At 37.6% G+C, this 25,979-nt stretch overlaps 3 protein-coding genes across 3 annotated transcripts; all 3 read left to right on the forward strand.

The window, feature by feature from the left end:
- Nucleotides 1–510: 510 nt before the first annotated feature.
- nr2e3 (nuclear receptor subfamily 2, group E, member 3) lies at nucleotides 511–5,654 on the forward strand. Its single transcript, XM_057329653.1, has 8 exons — nucleotides 511–1,005; nucleotides 1,484–1,634; nucleotides 1,726–1,829; nucleotides 1,907–2,179; nucleotides 2,813–2,994; nucleotides 4,006–4,246; nucleotides 4,367–4,472; nucleotides 4,572–5,654. Exons 1-8 carry the CDS (start codon nucleotides 924–926, stop codon nucleotides 4,702–4,704), a joined length of 1,272 nt encoding a protein of 423 aa, XP_057185636.1. The 5' UTR covers nucleotides 511–923; the 3' UTR covers nucleotides 4,705–5,654.
- A 718-nt stretch (nucleotides 5,655–6,372) lies between these two features.
- stoml1 (stomatin (EPB72)-like 1) lies at nucleotides 6,373–9,982 on the forward strand. The gene is made up of 7 exons (XM_057329654.1): nucleotides 6,373–6,635; nucleotides 7,201–7,307; nucleotides 7,390–7,539; nucleotides 7,656–7,859; nucleotides 8,122–8,332; nucleotides 8,664–8,858; nucleotides 9,428–9,982. The coding sequence occupies exons 1-7, from the start codon at nucleotides 6,464–6,466 to the stop codon at nucleotides 9,625–9,627; spliced, it is 1,239 nt and encodes a 412-aa protein (XP_057185637.1). The 5' UTR covers nucleotides 6,373–6,463; the 3' UTR covers nucleotides 9,628–9,982.
- Nucleotides 9,983–10,354: 372 nt separating this feature from the next.
- On the forward strand, nucleotides 10,355–13,543 carry LOC130552087 (cholesterol side-chain cleavage enzyme, mitochondrial-like). The gene is made up of 9 exons (XM_057330179.1): nucleotides 10,355–10,762; nucleotides 11,084–11,239; nucleotides 11,314–11,513; nucleotides 11,797–12,000; nucleotides 12,131–12,291; nucleotides 12,378–12,544; nucleotides 12,620–12,698; nucleotides 12,802–12,993; nucleotides 13,421–13,543. Exons 1-9 carry the CDS (start codon nucleotides 10,491–10,493, stop codon nucleotides 13,541–13,543), a joined length of 1,554 nt encoding a protein of 517 aa, XP_057186162.1. The 5' UTR covers nucleotides 10,355–10,490.
- Nucleotides 13,544–25,979: the final 12,436 nt, after the last annotated feature.

Raw genomic sequence — 25,979 nt, forward strand, 5'->3', positions numbered from 1 at the left:
TCAAATAAATGATAACATTAACAACATTAAGGGTAGTTCTCACCCCCCAAAAAACTTACCCTCATTTGATTCAAAACCTCTACATGACTTTTTCTATGAAACACAAAAGAAGATATTTTAAGAAATGTCTCAGTGGTTTTGCGTTCATACAATGGAAGTCAATGGAGTTCAGTGTTGTTTGGTTCCCAACATTCTTTCAAATATCTTCTGTGTTCTGCAGAAGAAAGAAAGCCACATGCTTAGAATGACCCCTCCCCTCCACAATTCACAAGCGAGGAATCTCTTTTGCATCCCTGTTAAATCATAACAAAAACACACGTGTCGACCCATGAAAACAATATTTATTCCCAAATCTCCACATTCACAGAAATCAATAGGAAAATTAGCCATGTGCCATAAGTGATGCCAAAAGACCTTGAAAACAACATATGAGAGAGAGAGAGACATGCAGCGAGATATGACTCAACCCAATTCTTTTTTTGTTTGTTCTTTTCTCACTTGTTGTGGATGGAGCTAATACTGAGTGTGACTGATTGATCCACCCCTAGATGGACAGTAAAGATTAAGAGGGATGACAAATAGGCACTTGCTTACACAGCGCTTGCTGCTAATCCCCTTGTCTTCCTTTAGGGAGCCCGCGTGAGACTTTAGAGTCACTCACTGTCCGGCACACCATGAGGAGGTGACAGTCCCCACTTTAAAAAACCAACAGACGAGAAGTTCAGAGACAGGACAGTGAGATAAAGAAGCCAAACCAGAGGTCATCATCAGGACCGACTTGTTCACTGAAGGATCTTTGAAGAAACTAAGTCTAAACGGTGGACGATTCATCTCATTGTGAGCTCAAGGATTCTTGTAGGAACAGATTATTTGGCCTCAAAAGCCAGGGTGCATGCACTTTAGGAACTTTGGCAGTATAACAAATGGATGATCTGATGTCTGAGATGTCCATGGTACAGTTTGCCTCTTCCGAGTCTTCGAGGAACTCAGATGACAGTCAGGAGGGTATGTTAATGTTATTTATTCAATTACGTTTCAAAATAGGGCACAATACACTATTTTATAAATGAAAATCCGTGTTTTAGATTTTGCACTGCATTGCTTTGCGTTTTAATAATGTGTGATAATGTAAAACACAATATTTTTGTCCAAAACATTTTTTTCGTTTGTTTTCTTTTCTTTTTTTTAACATTGTATAGTGGACATGCAACATGTGTTAAAAACTACTGCAAATTGCGATTGTGGGTTTATTTATTTATTTGTGGATTTATTTGTTAAGCGTGTTGAATGAAAAGAATTCAAACATTGTGCAGAGCTTTCCAAAAGTGTTAATGGTATTATCGATTTCGGTTTTACAATTTAACCAAATTTCATGAAACATATTTTTATGCAATATCATGACACTTTAGCTCCTTTTTGGTCAAAATGTACAAAATCTCAGATTGTGAACTGGAATAGCAAGTTGTTTTCTGTGCTTTTCCAGGTAAAAGTCCTGCTCCGGGCAAAGTGTTAAACTCAGGTCTCCTCTGTAAAGTATGTTCAGACACCAGCAGTGGAAAACACTATGGCATATACGCTTGTAACGGCTGCAGTGGCTTTTTCAAGCGCAGCGTGAGACGCAGACTCATCTACAGGTGAGAAAACGACTCGCATATTTAGAAGCAGAGAAGTTATAAATAAAAGCAGTTTTGTTAACGTTTTCATTTTGAATATTGACATTTTCAGATGTCAGGCTGGTACAGGCATGTGTCCTGTGGATAAAGCCCATCGCAATCAGTGCCAGGCCTGTCGCTTGAAGAAATGCCTTCAGGCTGGCATGAACAAGGATGGTGAGTAAACATCATCTTCTCCTTTATCAGCTTGTTTTATTTCCGATCATTTTTCAACCTCTCCGTCCATCTCGCAGCTGTTCAGAATGAACGTCAGCCCCGCAGTACCTCTCAGGTCAGGTTAGACGCTCTGGATGTCGACAGAGATAAAGAGCACCTGGCCACCACTTTTGAGCCCACGTCATCCTCCACCTGCTCCATCATCAACCGCCCAATGCTGGGCTCCTCCATCTGCTCCATCATCAGCTCCACAGATACCAGTCGACACCCCAGCAGTCCCAAGAATGGCCATCGCTTCATGGCCAGCCTCATGACGGCTGAGACCTGCGCTAAACTGGAGCCAGAAGACGGTGAGGAGCGAACTAATCCTGTGATGATCTTAAACCAGACAAAATGTTTATCTTTGTTCAACAAAGCTGTTGAGGAGTCTGGTGTAGATGGACAACAGATTATTATATAGAGCTACATTCTGCATGTTTCAACCCATATGGGCAAACCCAAGCTTTGGTTTAAATTAACCTAGAAAATACATATATTTGACCCAGTAATGGGTTGAAACAACCCAGCGTTTTTTAGAGCGTATAATATGTCACATTTTACTAGGGATGCAACAATATCAAAGTCTCACTGTACGATAACACCTCGGTATAAAGTCCACGGTACAATATTTATTGCAATATTTAAAAAGACAAATGATGACTTGAAAACGTGCAATAAGCATGCTGTTTTCTTTATCCTCTAATCATAACTGTTGCTTAGAGGTATGAGTTATAATATTATAAAATAAAATAATTGCACCTGATGGACCTAGCCAAAGGTAACATCTATTATTTTTTCCTAACATTCTCTATGTTAGGCCTGGAAGACCTATCGTTTCACACAGTCATGTGACCACCATAATATTGAGACAATTTTATTGCGATAACACCATATCGATAATATTGTTACATCCCTACATTTTACAATATTAAATCTTTTTGCAGTGGATGAAAATATTGACGTGACTAGTAATGAACCTGAGAGGAGTTCTCCAGAGTACGGCAGTGCACTTTATCCCACACGGGGCCCAGAGAGTGTGTACGAGACCTCGGCCCGCCTGCTCTTCATGTCTGTAAAATGGGCCAAGAACCTGCCCGTGTTTTCCCACCTGCCTTTCAGAGACCAGGTAAGAGTCAACTGTAAAGTTATTTCACAAAATATTTCAACAAAACTGAAAAATGAAGACGATAAAAGTATATTATACAAACGCTGCAGTTTTCTATCTTTACAGTCACTTAGTACATTTAGATTTTGTCAATTAGTTAATATAATCAATGTGATTATTATAATATGAAAAATAAATAATCAAATAATAATAACAACAACAACAGCAATAACATAAATAAACATGAATAATATAAAAATATATTATTATTATTATTAATTGTTAGTAAATTTAGTTCATAGAAATATTATCAATAATAAATAAACAATATACTCATATTATTATTATTAATTGTTAGTAAATGTAGTTAATTTAAATATTAGCAATAATAAATAAACAATAATATTATTGTTAGTGTTATTATTATTATTATTAATTGTTAGTAAATTTAGTAAATTTAAATATTAGCAATAATAAATAAACAATAATATTATGGTTAGTGCTATTATTAATATTAATTGTTAGTAAATTTAGTTCATTTAAATATTAGCAATAATAAATAAACAATATACTAATATTATTATTATTCATTGTTAGTAAATTTAGTTCATTTAAATATTAGCAATAATAAATAAACAATAATATTATTGTTAGTGTTATTATTATTATTATTAATTGTTAGTAAATTTAGTTAATTTAAATATTAGCAACAATAAATAAACAATAATATTATTGTTAGTGTTATTATTATTATTATTAATTGTTAGTAAATTTAGTTAATTTAAGTATTAGCATTAATAAATAAACAATAATATTATTGTTAGTGTTATTATTATCATTATTAATTGTTAGTAAATTTAGTAAATTTATATATTAGCCATAATAAATAAACAATCTATTATTATTATTATTATTATTATTATTATTAGATACCATAAAATATTACTCTGGCTCACTACTCTGACTAGTAATCTGGTTTACTAGTCTATTGCCATCCAGCAGATTTAAGTCCCCTCTCTTTCTTTTTCTAAGGTGATTCTGCTGGAAGAAGCGTGGAGCGAGCTCTTCCTTCTGTGTGCGATTCAGTGGTCTCTACCCTTGGACAACTGCCCCCTGCTGTCCTTCCCTGATCTCTCGCCCCCGGGACAGGGCAAGGGCAGCCCCTCCGCCTCAGATGTGAGGGTCCTACAAGAAGTGTTCAGCCGATTCAAACCCCTTCAAGTGGATCCAACCGAGTTTGCTTGCTTGAAAGCCATCGTTCTGTTTAAACCAGGTGCGTTTACCCTCTTGTACCACAAGGGGGCATACATGAACGCCATAAACTAAATGCAATGAATTGATAGGGGAATCTGATTATTTCTAAATGAATCATCTTTGTTTTTTTGTGTGACAGAAACACGAGGGCTGAAAGACCCAGAACAGGTGGAGAACCTACAAGATCAGTCACAGGTGCTGTTAGCTCAGCATATACACACACTGTATCCCAGTCAAGTTGCCAGGTGAGGGAAAACACGTAAACACAAACACAAGAAATTAAAATCTAGGTCGTTTTTAAAAGAGGACATAATACTAACTATTTATTGAATCTCTTTCCGCAGGTTTGGCAGACTGTTGCTTCTCCTTCCATCTTTACATTTTGTGAGCTCAGAGAGAATCGAGCAGCTTTTCTTTCAGAGGACCATCGGGAACACACCGATGGAGAAACTCCTGTGTGATATGTTCAAAAACTGACAGACTGTTGCACGAGGTGTAAAATCCTGTGGACTTTAGGTGCTTTGCTTCCATTCCGTATAGTTAATATGCCAATGAATCTGCCTAAATGCTAAAAAAGCTCGAATGTATATAATTGATTTGCATAGTTTGCTTATTTTATGCCTCTCAACGGTATGTCTTATGTCTCTTTTTATTTGTGTTAGTTTTCTACGCCCAATGTTGCTCACAAGTCTATGCATTTCAATTAAGTGGAATTCTAGATATTTCTTTCAGCCCTTTTCTCTACATCATGTTGAGAATACAAATCGCCTTCCAGAGTCATTGTAATGCAATATTTTTTTTAGCAATATGTTTGATGAAGTTTGAAAGCAATTGTACACAGATACCCTTTCTAAAAGGGGACACTTTTGATAAAAGTTGAAAGATATGCCTCTTATTTGTAGGACATATAAATAAAAATGTATAATTACATTATCCTGTATTTATTTTTATATAAACACATTGTATTGTTTAAAATGGCATTATTTAGAGGTCTACGTACAGTGGGGGAATAATAATAATATTTGACCTCCTGCTGATTTTGTAAATTTGCCCACTTTCAAAGAAATGAAGAGTCTGTCATTTTTATGGTAGGTTTATTTTAACTGATAGAGACAGATATCAACCAGAAAATCCGGAAAAACATTGTGTAAAACACACAAATTGTAAAGTTCAAGTTGCCGAGCGACAGCCAAAAAACCTTAAAGATTTAGAGAGGAAATGGACCAAAATGTCTCCTGTAACTTGTGCAAACCTGGTTGCAAGGGTTTCTCCACCAAGTACAAAGTTATGTTTTGCTTTGCTCGGGGATCATTTCACTCAGTGAAATGAAAATCAATTTATAACCTTTATATAATATGTTTTAACTGTTTTGTTTCGGTTGATATTCTGTTTTTATATCAGTTAAAATAAACCTACCATAAAAATGATAGACTCTTCATTTCTTTGTAAGAGGGAAAACTTACAAAATCAGCAGAGGATCAAATAATTATTTCCCCCACTGTAACATAATACATTATATACTACTATAGTACAATAACACAATTAATATAATTTTGCATTTTGTACCCACATTTAAAGAAATTGATCACCCAAATATAAAAATAGTTTTCATAATTCGATTCACCCTCATGCCGTTCCAGATGTTTACATTTTTATATACATATAAAGGTCCCGAAAGTTCAAATCTCTTATTTCTCACATGTCTAGACAGGCGAGTAACCAGGTGAGTCAGCGTCGCCATATTTTAATGTAGTGCACAGATGCTCATTTTTTTGGTTTTAGTTCAGCTAAATGAGATCAAAAATATTATTGTTTTCTCACAAACACGTATTGTTTTACTTCAGAAAACATTTAATCACCTACTGGAGTCATTTAATGATGCTTTTCTGATGGAGGTGTGTGGTTTTGGAGCATTGACATTGTGACCTTTACAGTTTGATTTAAAAACAAAGTTTGCATTAAACAAACAAAAAAGTCATATACATCTGTGATGGCACCAGAATACGTAAATTACGAATGTCATTTTTGGTTGGCCTTGCTCATTTGAATCTTGACACGAGTCACGTTACTTCCGCTACTCTAGAGGGCGCAAAAGCGCATGCCTTGCCCACACGTGACGCAACTCTAGATGCTTCAAAACGCGGAAGTGATGTTTGTTTTGATCCTCCTGCTACGGATGTATTACAAAGTGCTTTGACTCAGTTTGATATGTAATCATAATAATATCGTAGTGAAAATGTCCAGGAAGTCATCAGATTATGAGTATCAGTTATTGTCACAGAAAGACGGATGCAGTAAAACACTGGGTCTGTTTTCATCATCACATGATGCTTTAACTTACAGTCAGTGTCATCAGAGAGGACATTCATTTGATTATGTGCCCAAAGTCACTCAAAATGACTTCACAGGTAAGTCACTGAACATTGCAAATGAAGAGTTTGGTTCCAAAATGAGAACTTTATTTTTTTTGTTTCAAAAATCATGTATTTTATTAAGTTATCATGTTTTTTATTGTGTTTTATTGTTTTAGTTAGCTTATTTTTTTGTAATTATGGCTAACTGCAGTTTGATTGATAGTAATTGGAATGCACAACAATTTTTTTTTAAAATAAATAATGATTTAAATAAATCTCATTTTGGAACCAAACTCTTATCAAGTATATGAAATATATTGGATATAGATTTTCTTTATTTTGTCAATATAATAACTTATATAATGTATATTATAGTACTGTATGTATTGTATAGTAGGATCTGTGAAAGTTATGGTGTAGTAAGGGAAGTGTGCTTATATTATTTATAGTATACTGTATATATTTTAGTAATGTACTTTAACATATAGTCACACTCACAGAGAGTGCCATAAAATAAAAAACCTAGACTATTATTGTGTTTCACGTGTTCTTTTTACATTTTGTCTTCTCTTTGTTTTGATTACATCAAAGAAATAGAAATATCTTGTTTCTTTTCCAGATAAATCTCAAGGATTTCTGTCCTGGATTTGCAACTTGATTGTAACGTTCCTTGTTTTCCTGGTCACCTTAATAAGCTTCCCTATTTCTGGATGGTTTGTTTTAAAGGTCAGTTTCATGCACACGATCGGAGAACTTTCGATCTTATATGACGTTTTCGGACAGTTTAAATGCAGAATATTATTTCCAGGTTGTACCAAACTATGAGAGGATCGTTGTTTTTCGTCTGGGTCGGATCCGTCCACCTAAAGGTCCAGGGGTGGTTCTGGTTCTGCCCTTGATTGATCAGTGGCAGAGAGTCGACCTGCGGACAAGAGCCTTTAATATTCCACCCTGCAAGGTACAATCCATACGAGACACATGCATAACACTCTTATCTTGAAATTTATATGAAGACATCTCCAGATTAGCAATCTAGATTCACAACATTGAAATTCCCGATCTTTTTACCAACAGGTGACCACTAAAGATGGTGGACTGGTGTCGGTTGGAGCAGATATTCAGTTCCGGATATGGAGTCCAGTGATGTCAGTGGTGGCCGTGCAGGATCTGAACGCGTCCACGCGACTCACAGCACAGAATGCCATGATGCAAAGCCTCAGCAAAAAGACACTGAGAGAGATACAGACAGAGAGAATCAAACTCGGAGAGCATCTCGGGGTGAGATGCTCAAATGCCCATTCATTTTAATTGCATGAATATAGTATTGTTTCACTTAATAAGAAAAAGTGGGTTTAAAATGACAATGACGTGAGGGTAAATTATGCTAGAATTTTCATTTTAGGACTAAACTCTAAAACCCTAAGTATTTCACTCTGTAAGGTTTTCAAGAGTCATTTGCACAAGTTTAAACTAGTCATTTATAAGTGACACTGCAACACCGTTGAAGTAAGATTTTTTTTTAAATGCTTGTGTGATGCAGATGGACATGAACGAGATGACAAAGCCGTGGGGGCTGGAGGTGGACCGCGTGGAGCTCATGCTAGAGGGGGTGCTCCGGGACCCAGACGGGGGTCAGTCGGGGACATTAATCATGCCCCCATCAGTCCCTGGGTTAGAAGGTCTGACCGGGCCAATCCAGCAGCTCGCCATGCATTTCCTGAGCCAGACGGCTGCATCTCACACTAGTAAAGGTGATATTTACAATCCTCCACTGTATTATAAACATATTTTAGACATCTTAAAATAAGAATAGTTCATACTTTCATTTTAAGGCTGTAAGGATTGTATTTATTTATAGTGTAAAACAAGAAAAGTAAGTTTATAAAGACTTTGTCTGAAGCCTTAAAGGTGTTTTGAAGTTATGTCTGGGCAGTTCAAAGCAGTTTGAATATAGTATTGTGTATGTATAGAGATATTTGTCTTCTGTGGTTGACGAGGTGTTGTGATTTAAATGAGGAAGGATTTTGAAAACACATATGTACAGTAATATAAAGTCCCGTTTTGTGTGTGTGTTTTTTTTAGATGTGGTGGATTTTGCGGACGAGCTGAATTCGGGCCCAGTCGCAGCTGTGAGATGCAGCAGTGTTGATGGGCTGTTGGATCGGGTCAGATCAGTGCTGTCTGAAGAGCTGGTCCATCAGGTCAGAGCCTGTTATCACTTTCACATCTCCACTGACTCTGGACAAACCAACAACTACTATGTGGATCTGACACAAGGTAGGACTTAAAGGGACAGTTCAACAAAAAATGGAAATTCTGTCATCATTTACTCACCCTTGTGTAATTTCATACCTGTAGACATGACTTTGTTCTGATGAACACAGAGAAAGATATTTGGAAGAATGTTAGCAATTTGACTTCTGGGACATTGACTACCATAGAAGGAAAAAATACTTGGTAGTCAAAGGTGCCCCAGAACTGTTTGTTTTCCTAAATTCTTCGAAATATCTCATTTTGTGTTTAACAGAAGAACAAAACGACAATATTTTATTTCTTCTATGGTAGTGGATGATGTCCCAGAACTGAAAATAATTGCTAACATTCTTCCAAATATCTTTTTTTATTCAATTTTTTGTTCATTTAAACTGATATTTTTATTGATCGAAAAGTTCAGCACCAACAGACCACTGAGAAAAGAGAATATTTCTTGACCACCTTCATTTTTTATAAACGAGTATTACATAGACTCATTGTCCCAATAGGGAATGAAGCATTTCTAGACTGTATTGTGTGCTACAGTGAAATCTCCTGAATGCTGTCTCAGCGTTTTCTGTCTCTGTGTTGAGGTCTTGGAGCGTGTGGTGATGGTGTCCTGCCGAGAGAGCCGGATGTTTCCCTGTGTGTGAGTGAGAAGGATCTGCTGGCCATGTTCCAGGGTGACCTGAGGCCGTTCGCCGCTTACAGCAGCGGCCGACTGAAAGTACAGGGAGATCTGAACACAGCCATGAAGTTAGAAACACTCATCAGACTCCTCAAGACCACATGAAGATGGTTTATTGCAATCAAAGGAAAATATATAATGTATATCACAACGGTTATTAGACGGTTATTAGACGTTTCATTTCCTGGTTGTTTCAGCGTGTTCACGTGTGTTTATGATTTTGTGTTGTGTGAGCAAAGTGTTTAAATGAACATATTTGCATATGTAAAAATGTTTTTAGATTGTTTGAAATCTATTTATTGCAGATTTATGAGGTTTTTTTTTGTCAAATAAAATATATTCGTTTTACATCTAAGATTATGTTTTACTAGCTGTTGAAGTCTATATCCTTGAGGTTAGTGTTTTGGTTTGGGCAGTAGCCTTGTTGCACAAGGTTGTTTCTCTCGGGAGTTGACCTCTGACCTCGCCTGCCCTTGGACCCTACACACAGCTGTTTGTAGAGAAAACTCTACTACAAGGTGAATTCACCACATGTTCTGTCCATTTGTAGTGTAGTTGTATCATTGATATATGTATTTTGAGTGAGCACATGCAGCACTGTGCTACCTAATATGTTTAAATATATTTATAATACATTTTGATATGTATATATTTTTCAAGTAGATTTTATTTATTACTAGATTTTATTTATAATCCGTAGATCACAATGTACTATATTAATATAAAGGATTTTTTATAGCTTTTTATAGTGTATATATGATTTGTCTCTTCCCGAATTGATTTTTGCATATTTTATGGTGTGCCAAATGAAAATTGAGTGGAGAAGAATTAGGGTGGTCCCAGCATATGCCCTTTGTGCACTCCTGCATCATTTTTGACATGAGTAGGAGGCCTTATAAAAACCGAAACAAGCTTTCCATTAGACGGAGAGAGAGAGAGCAGATAGAGGTAGTGAGTGAGTGTGTGTGATGGCGAGGTGGAGTCTGAGTGGCCGTTCGGTTCAGTTTCTGTCCACACTGAAGGAACTGCCACAGGCGAGAAGCAATCACACAGGAAGTGTACCTGCTGTTAAAGAATCACTGTATCCCAGGGACAACTCAACAGTTCGGCCTTTCAATGAGATACCTGGGCTATGGAAGAACAGTCTGGCAAATCTCTATACGTTCTGGAGAATGGATGGATTCAGGAATATTCATCGGATTATGGTGCACAATTTCAATACGTTCGGTCCTATTTACAGGTAAAATATCATTGCATATATATGTGCATGTGTTATAGAGGTTTAGGGATTTGTAAACCCTGATATTAATGCTAAGAAAAAATTCTACAGTAAATTAAATGTTTTTACTAAATGATTAGTTATAAAATATTTCCTTGGCTAAAAATAACTCTCAGTGAGTGCATACATATGATAATAATCACCAATCTACATGGACCCTGCATCTTCAGTGTAGCTACTTAATATTCATTAATTACTCTAGAAATTATACAATGATACAAAAAATAATGTTTTTCTAGGCCCAATGAGTTAACCACGGACATTCTTTATCAATCTGAACAGGGAAAAAATTGGACACTATGAAAGTGTGAACATCATCAGACCTGAAGATGCTGCTATCTTGTTCAAAGCCGAGGGTCATTATCCCAAAAGACTCAGGGTGGAAGCCTGGACCTCCTACAGGGACTACAGGAACCGCAAATACGGTGTACTTCTCAAGTAAGCAACTTCTGTCCATAAATGCTTTTCTGTTTACTGAAATGCTCTTTAACACATTGATCTGTTCCTCACAGAGATGGCGAGGACTGGAAACATAATAGGATCATTCTAAACCGGGAAGTCATTTCACCAAAAGTTCAGGGCAACTTTGTGCCTCTGCTGGATGAAGTCGGTCAGGATTTTGTGGCTCGTGTTTATAAGAAGATTGAGAGGAGTGGAAAAAATGAATGGACCACAGATCTATCTCACGAGCTCTTCAAATATGCGCTTGAATGTAAGCTTTTAGACTTTTACTGTTTTTACAGTAAATTATTGTATATATAATGTCATAATGAACAGATTATTTCAACATTTTTTTACTTCTATATAATCCAAGTGACCTTTACGCTACGAATATTTTAACAATGGCTTATAACATGAATTTAAATGTTCTTTTAAACACAAACAAAGGGCATTTTTATTTCATTGACTTGTGTATTTTAAGAATTTAGTTTAATTTAAGTATTAATTTGATAAATGTAAGTTGAACATCATCCATTTCTGTCTGTTTCTGTCAGCTGTGAGTGTTGTGTTGTACGGCGAGCGCTTGGGTCTACTGTTGGACTACATTGATCCAGATGCCCAGCACTTCATTGACTGTATCACCCTCATGTTCAAGACCACCTCCCCAATGCTATACCTTCCCCCGGCTCTGCTCCGTTGCCTGGGGGCCAAAATCTGGAAGGACCACATAGATGCTTGGGACGGAATCTTTAACCAGGGTATAACAGCATTAGATTTGTACAGAATTCCCACACCATTTATTTTAACAGAGAAATACAGTATCTGTGAAGTGCCCATTATTGGAATACGCAGTGATTGACCGTATCTCTGATTTCTTTGATAAAACAGCGGACATATGCATCCAGAATATCTACAGGCAGCTGAGGAAAGCTCCTGAAGCCGATGGGAAGTACCCGGGCGTGCTGGCCAGCCTTCTAATGCTAGACAAGTTGTCCATCGAGGACATCAAAGCAAGCATCACAGAGCTGATGGCTGGAGGGGTGGATACTGTATGCTAAATCATCAATCACCAATATTTTCATAACAACTGTAAGCTGATATTTGGGAGTAATTCTAAGACCTGTGTGTGTTTCAGACATCTATTACACTGCTGTGGACGCTCTATGAGTTGGCTCGTCACCCAGACCTGCAGGAGGAGATCCGAGCGGAGATCTTGGCTGCTCTTGTGGCCTCTAAGGGAGACATGGTGCAGATGCTCAAGATGGTTCCTTTGCTTAAAGGAGCCCTGAAGGAAACTCTGAGGTAATTAATCACTTTATTTAATATTTTAATAGTTTAATTGTTGAAAAATATCATTTACACAACTTTTTTTTTAAGGTTACATCCTGTTGCAGTAAGCTTACAAAGATACATCACTGAGGATATTGTCATTCAGAATTACCACATCCCAGCTGGGGTGAGTTTGAGCCCATCACTGATGACTACACTGATACTTTACATTTTATATTTTACATTGTTTTTTATTTTTGGGCTGTTTGCATGTGTTCTGTCCCAATCAGACATTAGTACAGCTGGGTCTCTACGCTATGGGTCGTGATCATCGGGTTTTCACACATCCGGATCAGTACCGGCCCTCTCGCTGGCTCAGAAGTGAAAACTGCTACTTTATGAGTCTGGGATTTGGGTTTGGCCCACGCCAGTGCCTCGGTCGCAGGATCGCTGAAACAGAGATGCAGCTTTTCCTCATTCATGTATGTTTATTTTGATCTCTTTGAAATCATCAATTCACAATGTATTGGTGTTATTAAACCTAGATTATCTACCTATTTTTTTACCTAAAGTTTTGATCATTTCGAAGTTTTGAAAATTGATAGGCTGATAGATGATATGGTAGGGAACAGCCTATGACATCACCATTTTATAGGAATTTCCATTGAATGCATTGAGAAAAGAAACCTGCTCCAGTCTCTCATGGTGTCCCCCAAGGTTCAGTTCTCTGCCCTTTTCTTTTTCTGATTTGTTGCCTCTTTGGCAGATCATTTTGAAGCATCTTGTGTCTTAAGTTTATTGCTTTACCAGTGATACCAAATATGTATCTGTTTCAGCACAATTTTTCCATACCAGTATCCTATTAGTCACTAGATTTGATCTTCTTTGCTCTCTTTTGTATGTGTGCAGATGCTGGAGAACTTTAGGTTTGAGAAGCAGAGACAGGTAGAGGTGAGGATCACGTTTGAGTTGATCATTATCCCTGAGAAGCCCATCATGCTAACAGTCAAACCACTGCACAGAAACACATAGCACAACTGCAAACAGGACATGACATCACTGGAACGCTGACCTTTGGGGACAGCAAACAGTCTAACTCTGAGATACACTATTAGTAAAAATTTGGACTGAATTTATTTATTTTATTATGATACTGTCCATTTGATCTCAAGACCTGTAATCAAAATTCCTTTTGGAGACCAATTTATTTCTGAAACCAAAATCTGTACTTGGAATGGACACTTAAGGAAAATGAGTTAAAAATACTAAATACAGCAATACCATTATTGTAAATCTGAAAACCATTATAAAAATGAGCAGTGGAGTCCAATATTTTGATTAGTACAGTATATTACTGTATGTGTCCTTTTCTAACTTAGTAAATTAAGTTTTTTAATAAAGGTGGGTAAAAAATTCCTGAAATTAAGATAGCATCGATGTATAAATACATGAGATATTTATTCATAGAAAAATACACATATTTTCTATAAAAATAGCTTTTGAATAGTCATTCAGTCAAGAGGTTTGTGGTCACTTCAGAGGGTCCAGCTGTCCATGTCGAACCCGCCCCAACACAGAATCAGTCACACTTTTCTATTAGACCATTACAAAAGAATTACCTTTACTCTAGATTATGCAATTATTGTATTGTATTCTATGTAATGTATTTATGAACTGTGTCAAACATGTACAAAAATATGCTTACATTACTCACCACAGGCAGGTCATGAAGAATCATAGTTGATGTTCTAGCAAATCCATGTTCATATTCACTTAGTCTAGTCAACATGTCTTGTTTCTCTTTACCCCATCGTCTAGAGTTCTCTTTCAGCTGAAACAAACATACACAAATAAACAAACACGACCACAGGATAAGCATATTCTTACCATTGGTTCTACAAACAAACAGATGCTTTTGAGGTTGCGCTGAATATATTTTAAGTGACGTTCATGCTACAGCATGGTATGGTGCTACTATTTTCTGGAATGCTTGATTCTGATTGGTCAGTAACAGCACTCAGTAGTAAGATATTTCTTAAACGTGACAGTATATTGACTGCTCATCAAAGCTGTGCTCGTGTCCTGTCTGTCTGTGGTTTCTATAAATAAAGCTAATAAAATCAATTAAGCTTGAATATTTCTTGTCAGTGTGTTATATACAATATTTTACACTAAGATAATATGTCTGTCTTCTGACACCATTAAAGAGCAAACCTGTTGTTCCAGTGTCTGGATTCGACCCTCAGCTCTCGCCAGCTGTGTTAATAACTCCAGTTTCTCACTGTCTGAGAAAGACTGATGGGACTGAGACAAAAACACGTGAATTAAAACCATTAGTTAGTACTGTTCAGTCAGAATGACTGTTTCAAGTACACAGTTTAGAGTCATGAATGATGTTTACCTGTACAGGCTGTTGAATGATGACTGGAAAGGGTCGAGTACGCAGTCTGTTCAGTTCTTCTCTAAGTCGAGAGTTTTCTGTTGCAAGCACAGTCTCAATCTCTCTCATCTTGTGCTCTTCATCTGTACAAACACAGCACATCTACATTACTGTTCCTGCGTTACTACGGTATATTAACTATGTGGTATAGGCCGGATTCAAACCTGTATATCCCACATGAGCGCCAGTAAGCTAACCACTGTCATGACTGTAAGATCATGTCTCTCACAATTAACGAGATATTAACTTAAATGAATTCAATACAATTTCAGTCGCTTACAACAAATGTGCTATAAGTATACGTAATATATTAATTTATTTAAATTAAGAACTAGAACTTCCCATAAATATACTTTATTTACTTAATAATTACACTTAATTATACAGGATCTAAACTGACCACTTAATTTTAAAAGAAGCATACTAAGTACTTCAGGATTCTTGATTTTATTTGTCCTGCACACAGTTTTGCCTAATATGTTTAAATATATGTATTATTGTTGGAAAAAATTGTTTATTGCTTGCTTTAGCGGTTTCTTGAGCTTTTAGGGGATTCATAGGAACACAATGTGTAATGTAAAAGGTCAACAGATATATCTGTATGAGTAAAAATCATTAATATTGATGAAGCCTTTTGAGAAAATGAGTGTTACAGATTCCAGTATTATCTTACCTAGTGAAACGAGTCTTTAAACCAGGGGTCTTTAACTACTTTTCTTTGAGGGCCAGATTCCAAAAGTCTAAAGAGGATGCGGAACAGTTTTTTTACCATATCCTCATTTCTTCTGTTATTTTGTATTTCTGTTATTTATTGCGTTTTGTTCCTTTTATACAGTTTTTGTTGCTGTTACTTATAGGTCATATATTAAAACATGCACACAAATATTGCATCCAGTATTTGTGCCTTTTCACAATGTTAAATTAAAAGGGATATTGTTTTTTTAATTGTATTTTATATTCTTTAATGCGTTACTTTAAAAATTGCTGCTAATTTACTCACCCTCGGTCCCCCAGTACATCCAAGATGTGGTTGGCATTGTTTTTTCAAGAAGATATTTATGAAGATATTTGGTTGAATTAATGAAAGTTAAATCAATAAAAGTTAAAAACGCTTATACATTCAGCACAGAAGTAATCCCTGCCCCCTGTGACATTAAATTAGCGTCTTATAAAGTGAATCTATTTGTCTGTGCAAGAAACTGAACGCTATTAACACATCGTCGGGTGAATTACAATCGCTTTCATGTGCCCCACGCACCAAGAAGGCCAGATTCTTTGTAGTGCTGGAGGGAGATGAACAGCTGTTTTTTGTAAATTTCCATTTAAATCATACATAATGAATGCAGCAATAAAAACAACACAGTTTTTCCCTTATCTGAGACAACAGTTCACGTGGTGTACCCTACCTATCGTGTGCACAAACCGTCTGCCTGTGGCTGTGGATTGCTGATTGTAACGTTGTAAATAACATAAAGTTTCTTGGACAGACCGATGAAATCGCTTTATAAGACGTCAATCGTTATGAGATGCGGGAATTACTGTCATATTGAATGTAGCAGCGTTTTGGACTTTTAATGACGTGGCGTCTCTGGACGTGCATTTCTTAAAGCACACCGTTCTTAAAGTCTCTCCACTTATTTGAAATGTTAAGGCGGGCCAGGTAAAGGTGATTGACGGGCCGCCAGTTGACTAGCCCTGCTTTAAACCAATCAAAACCTGATGTAAGTCCTGTGTATAAAATATCTGCTCGGATGAGTGCCCTCTGAGCAACCAGGCTGAACTTTTTCTCGTCTGTGTTGCTCCTTGCAAGAATAAGAGGAGGCCATATAAGAACCGAAACCAGTGTGGAAATGTGAAATTGAGGATCATTTTTGTCATGATTTTGCCCTCTCTTGTCATGCTTTTTGAGCCTTGAGGCAGAATCATGACAGACCCACGTGTTTAATGTGGAGAGAGGCATTTTGGCCCTTATGGTTTGCCATACACTCTCTCCGGTCTCGTCTCTGTTCCCGCCCTCTCGTCTCCTCATTATTGCTCGTTTATTGTTTCATGCCCCACAGATGTCCCCCTCTTGATTTGATCCCTTTATAATGCCCTTGTGTTTTCTGTCCTGTGCTGGTTCATTTTGATTCGTGTGGTGTAGTTCCTGTGTCTTGTTCAGTGTACTCTAGTTTAGTTATTTGTAATTTAATTCAAGTGTTGTCTTAGTCTTTCCTAGTGTAGTTAGTCCGTGTTCCTGTTTATACGTCATTTTTTATACCCTTGTTCCTTGATTATTATACCCCCTCGTGGGTTTTGTTTTGTTTTGTTTTACATTAAAAGTCTTGTGTTAACCCCTTACCCGCTGTCTGCGCCTGGGTCCTCTGTCCTTGCTCCCCCGTTTGCTGACACATTTTAAGATCAGCTGATTCTCTTACTCTCCCCTATCTGAACAAAAACTATTCATGTGAAACCACATTGCATTTGGTATTTAGGAGGAACGCAGCAACATTGCATGTGATGGCTCTTTGTGTTTTGCTCCATTGTATGTTCTGGCCATTTGCTCATGACTCATTAAAGGTTTGAGTCAGGAGTGAATGCCAGTCCTAAGGTGCGAACTCTTCTTTATTCCTATGATAATGAAATGGTCTGAGTGAGACAGTTATGTTGATTTGATAAAGCTTGCTACTTTGCCTCCATGAATTGAAAAGTTTTCACCTACGTGCTTTTGTTCTCCATTTAAGGGGACTGCCCCCTAAAATGGCTATACATTCAATGTACCTTCTAATGTAACAGTTATGTTGATTGGATTAAGGGTTGGTGAAACTCCACTATTTGGATTGTTTAAAGTTGCCACCTAAAGGCGGATTTTTACTTCTGCGTCAGACTTATGCCGTAGCCTCTACGCCAGTGGTCACCAACCCTGCCCCTGGAGATCGACCGTCCTGAAGATTTCAGCTCTGACCCCAATCAAACACACCTGAATTGTCTAATCAATGTGTCCAGGTTTGCTTGATAATTACAGACAGGTGTGCTGAAGCAGGGTTGGAGCTGCAGTCTGCAGGTCGGTCGATCTCCAGGAGCAGGGTTGGTGACCACTGCTCTACGCTGTAGGCAACGCGCCGGTTTTTGTTTATACTTGTGCGTCGTTGTCCGTGTCGACAGGCAATGGCCACTAGGCGTCAGTGTCCACAGGCGTGTTCCTTGTGTAAACAAGACAAGAGCTGAAGAAGAAGCGGTTTGTTGTGTACGCTGCTTGAGAAGCATTTTTGATTCAATACAGAATTGTTCAATACAGAAAAACACATAATTTATTTAGATAATTCATTCAGAAATGCATATGAGTAAACCCGACACTATCACAGAGTTTTTTGACCTGAAGGGAGGGGGTTCAAGCAGACCAATCACAGCGCTTGCGGTCAGCGTCGCATTTGACGCGCTGTTACGTCTCTGTGTAGGCTACGGCGTAGGTCTGACGCAGAAGTAAAAATCACGCTAGACTGTTTTTGTTCTCTATTTGAGGGGACTGTCCCCTAAAATGACTATAAATTCAATGTATCTTCTAATGTAAGTCTGAATCTTTTCATCCGACTTTGATTTGGTGAGTTTCACTCTATTCAAAGAACCCCTATAGACCAGTACACATGTGGTTATCCTCTGCTCTGCCAGGGAAGTGTTAAAAACACCTGCAGGGTTCTGTTAACAAAGTTTTGGTCATCCTCTGTTTCGTCAGAGAAGAATTTAGGTTTAGCCCCTGCATTTAGGCAGAGAAGAAATTTGGGCTATCTTCTGTATGTCAGGAAAGAAGTTTTGGTTTACCTGTTTAGACAAAAAAACATTTGGTTTATCCTCTGTTTATCAGAGAAGACTAGGAACATGCATTTGAGCAAATAGGTTATCCTCTGCCTTGCCAGAGAAGAATTGGAGCTATCCTCTATCCTTGCAGGGAAGGTTAACAACAGTGGATATTTGTGTGGTAGAAGGAATCTGGAAAAAGTCAGAATGGTTAAAACTTCTCAACTGAGAAAGGTGGACTATCTGCCCCTTTATGGTCAGACAATGAGTTTAGCTCAACACTGAATAAACAAATGGACTTAATTGTGACAGATGCAGTCAGACAGAATCTAACACAGAAATTTGGAATTTATCCAGGAGGACGTGGTCTCTTGAAGAGTGCAAGAAGGTGCTTGGTGCATGTATCAGAAAGAGAAATTACAGTCTGTCTTTAGCTGTAGAGCACACTCAAGCGTATTGATCAATCAGAGAAGCAAAATCAAAAATTGCATGCTCGTGTGACCTCTCTTAATGAAAAGTTAACGAGATATACAATCTGTTAGACAGGAACACAATGTTTGTGTTAGCTACAGAACCGATTTGAGGGACAAAGCTAATGTTAATGCGGTTGAGATGTGTGGAGCAAGGAAAAACACTCAAAGTGAACATGTTCAAACTGCACTTTCTTCAATGTCAGTACAAGAAGATCTAGGTCTACAGACAATAGAAAGACTTGCTGAGAGTTTGCCATCAGCACATGCTAATTTGAGTTTAGAACAGCATTGTCCAGAAAAATGCGGCTCTGTGACATGTCTTTAGCCAAACTCATGCAGTTTATGTCACAGATTTAGTCAGAATCAGAGTTCAGTAGCGTTGAGACTGCTGTTAGGAGTTCTGAGCTCCAGCATGCAAATAAAGCTGGTTTAACACTAGAACTACCAAGGCAGTCATTTTGACCGTTTTTAAAATTTGCAATGCAACAACTTTGTTGAAATAAAACCCATATAACTACAGTACCCTGACTTTTCTTAAATATATGTATATTTTATTCTAACATTGTTGCTGTATTAAAATTACAAAACACAAAAGAGTTCTGAGTATTTCTACCTCGAACTGCCATGGCGGTCAAATTGACCATATGCATTACAGACACTGTATCATATCAGCGCTCTTTCTTGCCATTAAAGATTTTCGCCACTGTTGCCTAGCAACTTATTATCTGGCGTTTTTTTATGTTATTGCTAAGCTAAAACGTAGCTTACCCTCAAAATGTCAGCAAAAAAATACAGCTTTCTAAATCAGTTTGTTTTCCCACAGGTTAGTCAGGCCGGATTATCCAATGGGCATTATGGGCACCGGCCCAGGGGCCCATGCGCGCTTGGGGTCCAAGAAGGGGGAGAAAATGTAACATAACCATGTTTTCGCTATATTAATTCTGCAGGTGCCTTCTGGCCCCACACACGCAAGTGCGCACACAAAACAGTGTTTCTAACGTACGCAAGTCTGTCTCTTGATTAGTAACTTTTACAAGCTCTTTAGCAGCTTTTGTTCAGGAGAAGCACAAAGCGAAATATCCAGCGACCTTCCGATAAAGCTTTCATTCAGTGGGAAAAGTCCCAGTGCTGTCCCGCGAGCGCAATGTCTCCTTTTCCCCGCGCAGGGATCTCAGTGAGCGGCAGGAAGAAGCAGCACATTCCACAGGTGACTCCTGAATGAAATGAGTACAAAACAGCGTTTCCAACAACCTGTCACTGTTATCGACTGTTTGAATGTATAAAATGAACACATTTCGTCTGTAAATATGCAATGGTTACCTAGACAGAGGCTGTTGAAAGAATATAGCCAAAATCGCCGCTTTTAATGGTGATTTGTTAAATGTCGCGCTAAGTCACTAAACTGAAAATATGTAAATGAAAACGGCTTTATTGTTGTAAATATAATCCATAGGTAGAATACCCTCACGGTGTCTTTAAAATCTCAAAAGGTAAGAGTTTTTTACATGTATTTGGTGGTGTTTCTTCGCCAATTAATGAATTTTGATATAAGTTGATCAGGTCTAACTGCCTTAGCCTACTTTACCGATTTTTAGCCTTCGTTATTAGAAAATCCAGAGTGCTTTGCAAAATGTTTACTTACACGACTCGTGTAAGTATACCTATAATATTCGTTAATCCAGTTTAACACACACGCTTACACAAGAACGTGAGTCGCGAGGTGCTTACACAAATAAAGTTTAACCAAAGGACAAATTACTCTTATAGTATAATCAATGACAAAGTCTGCCCTTTTATTCTTAGAAAAATTAAAATGTTTATAAGAAAATATTACTTAAGAATATTCTTAAGAACGTCCTATAATTTATCTTTATTAATAAAGTTCTTATATTTTCTCTTAAGAACAGTTTTGTGAATCCGGCGTGTTTGTGTTGAATTATGGAAGACCTGATAGAACTGAATTAATAGGTAGAGGTGAGGCAGTGTGTGCTTGCAAATGCCAGTGAGTTACATTATGCAGGGAAATGTCTTGATATTGTTGTGGTGTAAATCTTGTATGATGGAGGATGTGTACAGGTGTTGATATTGTCCTTCAGGTTGTGATCATAGTTTGTAACTTGGCAATGTAATCCTGTATAAGATAGAGGTGTTGTCTACACGTAGTACCCTGTAGGCTATTTCAAAACTTTATTGTGCGTAGTGCGTATGGGGGGGGTCTACAAGACACTTGTGCCCAGGGGCCCCTGAATTCTTAATCCGGGCCTGAGTTAGTGAATATTCTTTGTAACTGTTTTTGATCTTGCTAATTTTGTCATATGTCCATCATGTCTACGAAGGTATTTACTATGCAATTACATGCATTTTGTTAATATTTATTACTTATTATATTCTAAAATTTGTTTTTATTTTACATCATTTTATCTACTTGGAAAATCTGTAATTAGCAGTCACCCAATAAGTTTTGTGGTTGACTATGAAATAATACATTTTTTCATTCGTAAGAATTTCAATTTCGTGTCCTGATATTTATTATTAACTATCCTAACAAAACACATCCATTTATTCATACATTTTGATTCCAGTGGTGGGTGCGATTCGTGTGATCCAATTTTAGCTCCTGAGCATTGTAAAATCCAAAAGTCAAAATATATTGAAAAAGGATAGATGTTATCATTTCTAAAATTCACAACATGTTTTTATATAAAAAAATATTCTGCATCAATCCATATTTGTTGCGGTTTAGACTTTCACCGCAGTGAAAATGTTGTTTTTGAAAGAACTTTGCTCGGAACTTTGCCGGTGTCCTAAAACAGAACACCAGACACACAGCGAGGCACACACCTTCGGGTGCGGTCTCGTAGTTTTTGCTAAATTATAAACAAAAATGAAACACATAAATTAATTATTTTATTTTAAACGATCGTATTATGTATGCCCATCGGAGTTTGCTTAGCACTTTGGGATGTGGTTGAGGATTTTGACGTTTTTTAGCAATCGTATTATAATATATGACAACAGACATTCATTCTAAAATCTCAATAGAAGCTTTGAATGTAAATATTGCATGGAAAAAATGACATTCAGTACAGTCTAGTATGAGCGGTCAAAATGACCGCTTTCGCCATTCTCGTAGTGATAGATTTCCGGGAGTTCTAGTGTTAAGAGAAGGAGTGTTGACAATACTGAGGGACATTGTTGGACCAAAGCTTGATTGGTCTAGAATCACTAGCTGTGTGCAAAGACAGGATGAAACTGTGGGTGAATACACACACAGAAAGGTTTTGTCAGTCAGCTGCAGCATATACTGGGATAGCCAATAATCCTGAGGATGTGTTAGATGTAAGGGACCACTAGTCCGTGCATGGTTTGATGGCCTTTCATCTGAATACAAAAATGCTCTGCCTTTTTCTAGACCTTACATGGTCTAATGCAACCCTGCGAAGCAATTTAGACAGATTAGCTACATGGGAAAGAGACTCTGATGTCCAGACAAAAGTGAAAGTTGCAGCCGCATCGCTAGCTAAATCTAGTACTGAAAATAGACAAAAGCATAAATGTCCTAGAAAGGATAGCAAATGTCACTTTTGTGGGAAGTTTGGGCATTTTATATTCAACGTTTCTTAGCTCCTATAGCCATCTTATAATCTTAAAGCAGCCCCTCCCCTCTCCACCTAATTTATGGGGCAACTTGCTGAGAGTCTAAGGTGGTGTTTATATTAGCCCGTTGTCGTACAAAAACGGTGTTTTAAAACGAAAACGATTCTCGTTTATACTGCCGTTTCCACATGCATTTTAGAAAAAAACTGCGTTTACACAACGTCACATGACCATCCAGACATGCTGGGCATGCGCACATAAATGTAAACAGTTGTATGGGCATACATAAGTTGGTTGTTGATGACAGTTGGTTACTAGTCACAGACCGACCAGTACAAAATGAACACGATGGCGAGGAAAAGCAAGGACGTCTTCGTGTAGATAACGTTAGATGGGGTAATCCATGTTATTAGGCCTGTTTGATTTCATTCAGTGCCACGCAGACCGATCGATGGATGACATCGCAGTACTGAGTGAGCTATTTAAAAGCGTACGGCTCTCGATTCTCTCTCGCGTTGCTGTAATGTCACCATGTCGATTCGTGTACGCAGCGCAGCTTGAAGTTAAACAAAACTGTTGTTTTTACACGGTCCTTGCGAGGCTGATCATTGTCGCCGTCAGGTAGCGTAATGGCTCCTATGACAGAGACTTAACGAATCAGGAAAGCAAACGCAATGATACAGACGACCCAATCAGTAAGCCAATGTGGGCAACCACGCTTGACATTAAGCATTGTCATGTGGTTGTCCTTCGGACAAGTACTTTTGTCAGTCCGAGTACAAGACAAGACCGAGACCAAAGACAGTTGAGACCGAGACAAGACCAAGACCATCACACAATGGTCTTGAGACAGGACTCGAGACCAAGACCGGTCTCGAGTACTACAACACTAGGCGTAGCACATTAAAAAATGTGCAAGTGCAGTTCATCACATGAATAGGCAGGTAACTGACAAATGACATTAATGTTACACACAGATGGATAAATTAAGGCCATATCATTTTTTTGTTTAGCTAAATTTGTTTTAATATTTCTAACTACTGTATTTTTCATTTTTTTCTTTACAATAGTTGTATATTTGTCCACATAAATTACTGTAGTATATTACAGTATTTACTATAGTAAACTGCAGTAAAATTACTAGACACTACAGTGTTTTTGAACTTTACTATAGTATACTATGTGTTTACTCTAGTTTATCAATTTACTACAAGGGCACTACAATATTCCATAGCAAATACTATAGTACACAACAATATTTTTTCGTCTGAGTGTTCAGTTTAAGGGGACTTTTATTTTGACGACTTGTCGGAAAGACGCCCGAGTTAATATGTTTTTGACGATAGCTTCACTCAAACAGTACAATGCTGGTGAAATAAACTCTTAGCAACTCTGGAGATGAAGTTCATGTGTTCATATCCTCATAGAGTGCAGACGCAGACAAATCCTAGACCAACACTTGTGTAGTATGTTAAATTGTGCACCTCATTCCCTCAGACACAGCCAGATGACATAATTAAATAACAGGATTCCGTGTCTGCGAACGATGCGCTATTGATTAATGTCACAAATTATGGATTACCTCAGGGATCGGTTTTAGGACCCTTGCTATTCTCCATGTACATGCTGCCCCTTGGCAACCTTATTAGAAAACATGGAATTAGCTTCCACTGTTATGCAGATGATACTCAGCTATATATCTCATCAAGACCAGATGATTCCTTCCAGCTATCCAAATTGGCAGAGTGCATTGAAGATATAAAACATTGGATGACTTGTAATTTCCTTCTTTTAAATTCTAATAAAACAGAAATATTACTTATCGGACCAAAGACACATAAACAGAATATTTTGGATTATAACCTGCAAATTGAAGGCTGCAGTGTTACTCCAACAAATACTGTAAAAGACCTAGGCGTTATATTAGACAGCAACCTGTCATTTAGAAATCACATCTCAAATGTCACAAAAACAGCTTTCTTCCACAAAATATTCTATGTGTTGCTGACGCAGAGAAGCTTATTCATGCATTTGTGACCTCAAGACTTGACTACTGTAATGCACTGCTTAGTGGTTGTCCTGCATCATCAATAAACAAACTACAGTTAGTTCAGAATGCAGCTGCCAGAGTTCTAACCAGGTCCAGAAAATACCATCACATAACCCCAATGTTATCAACCCTTCACTGGTTACCCATTAAGTATCGTATTGCCAAGCCAAGCATTCACTTAATGCATAATATGCTAAATAAACCACCGGGAGACTACATTTATTAAATATTATTTACTAGAATGATCTTGCTTGTTCTATAAACACCAGGCACTGTGCTGTGTTTTCCCTTTTATGTTTTTCTTATTTTCTCCTGTAAAGCTGCTTTGGAACAATGCACATTGTGAAAAGCGCTATATAAATAAAATTTAATTGAATAGTACAATTTACATCTCACATGTAAAGTGGTTCCAGTATTATCAGGGACAGATTAGGACACACAGACCAGTGAGGAGCCCAGGGAAGAACCGAAGTGCAACAGGCCTCGGGGGCCAACCCTCTGGTGAAGACTTTCCCCTTTCAGTAGTTTATCCCCACCTCACTTGGTCCTTAGGTGTCAAACTATCATAAATTAGGGTTAGAAAAAAAGGACGTTAAAAGGGTGTACTTTGAATAGAATATTGCTCGTTTGTGTTACAGGTACAATTGCAGGACAGTGAAAATTCATTTCTGCCTCCTCATCATCTGGTGTGAAGTAATTGCTTCAGACATCCCTAGAAATCAGGTTGTGGACAAAATAAGTAATTTGCCTGTAACTATCTACGTTACACGGTTAGAAGAAAGGGCATTGTGTTAACCAACACATGTCAAAGAATGGACTGTGAAGGTTTACATTCATGCTATGTGGGAGTTATGTTGATTGTGGAAATGTAAAATTGAGTATCATTTTAAGATCAGCTGATTCTCTTACTCTCCCCTATCTGAACAAAAACTATTCTTGTGAAATCACATTGCATTTGGTATTTAGGAGGAACACAGCAACATTGCATTTGATGGCTCTTTGTGTTTTGCTCCATTGTATGGTCTGGGGGCCATTTGCTCATGATTCAGTCAAAGGTTTGAGTAAGGAGTGAATGCCAGGTCTAAGGTGTGAACCCTTCCTATTCCTATGATAATAGTCTGAGTGAGACAGTTA

Source organism: Triplophysa rosa, linkage group LG3, assembly GCF_024868665.1.
Source record: "Triplophysa rosa linkage group LG3, Trosa_1v2, whole genome shotgun sequence".
NCBI classification, from domain to species: Eukaryota; Metazoa; Chordata; class Actinopteri; order Cypriniformes; family Nemacheilidae; genus Triplophysa; species Triplophysa rosa.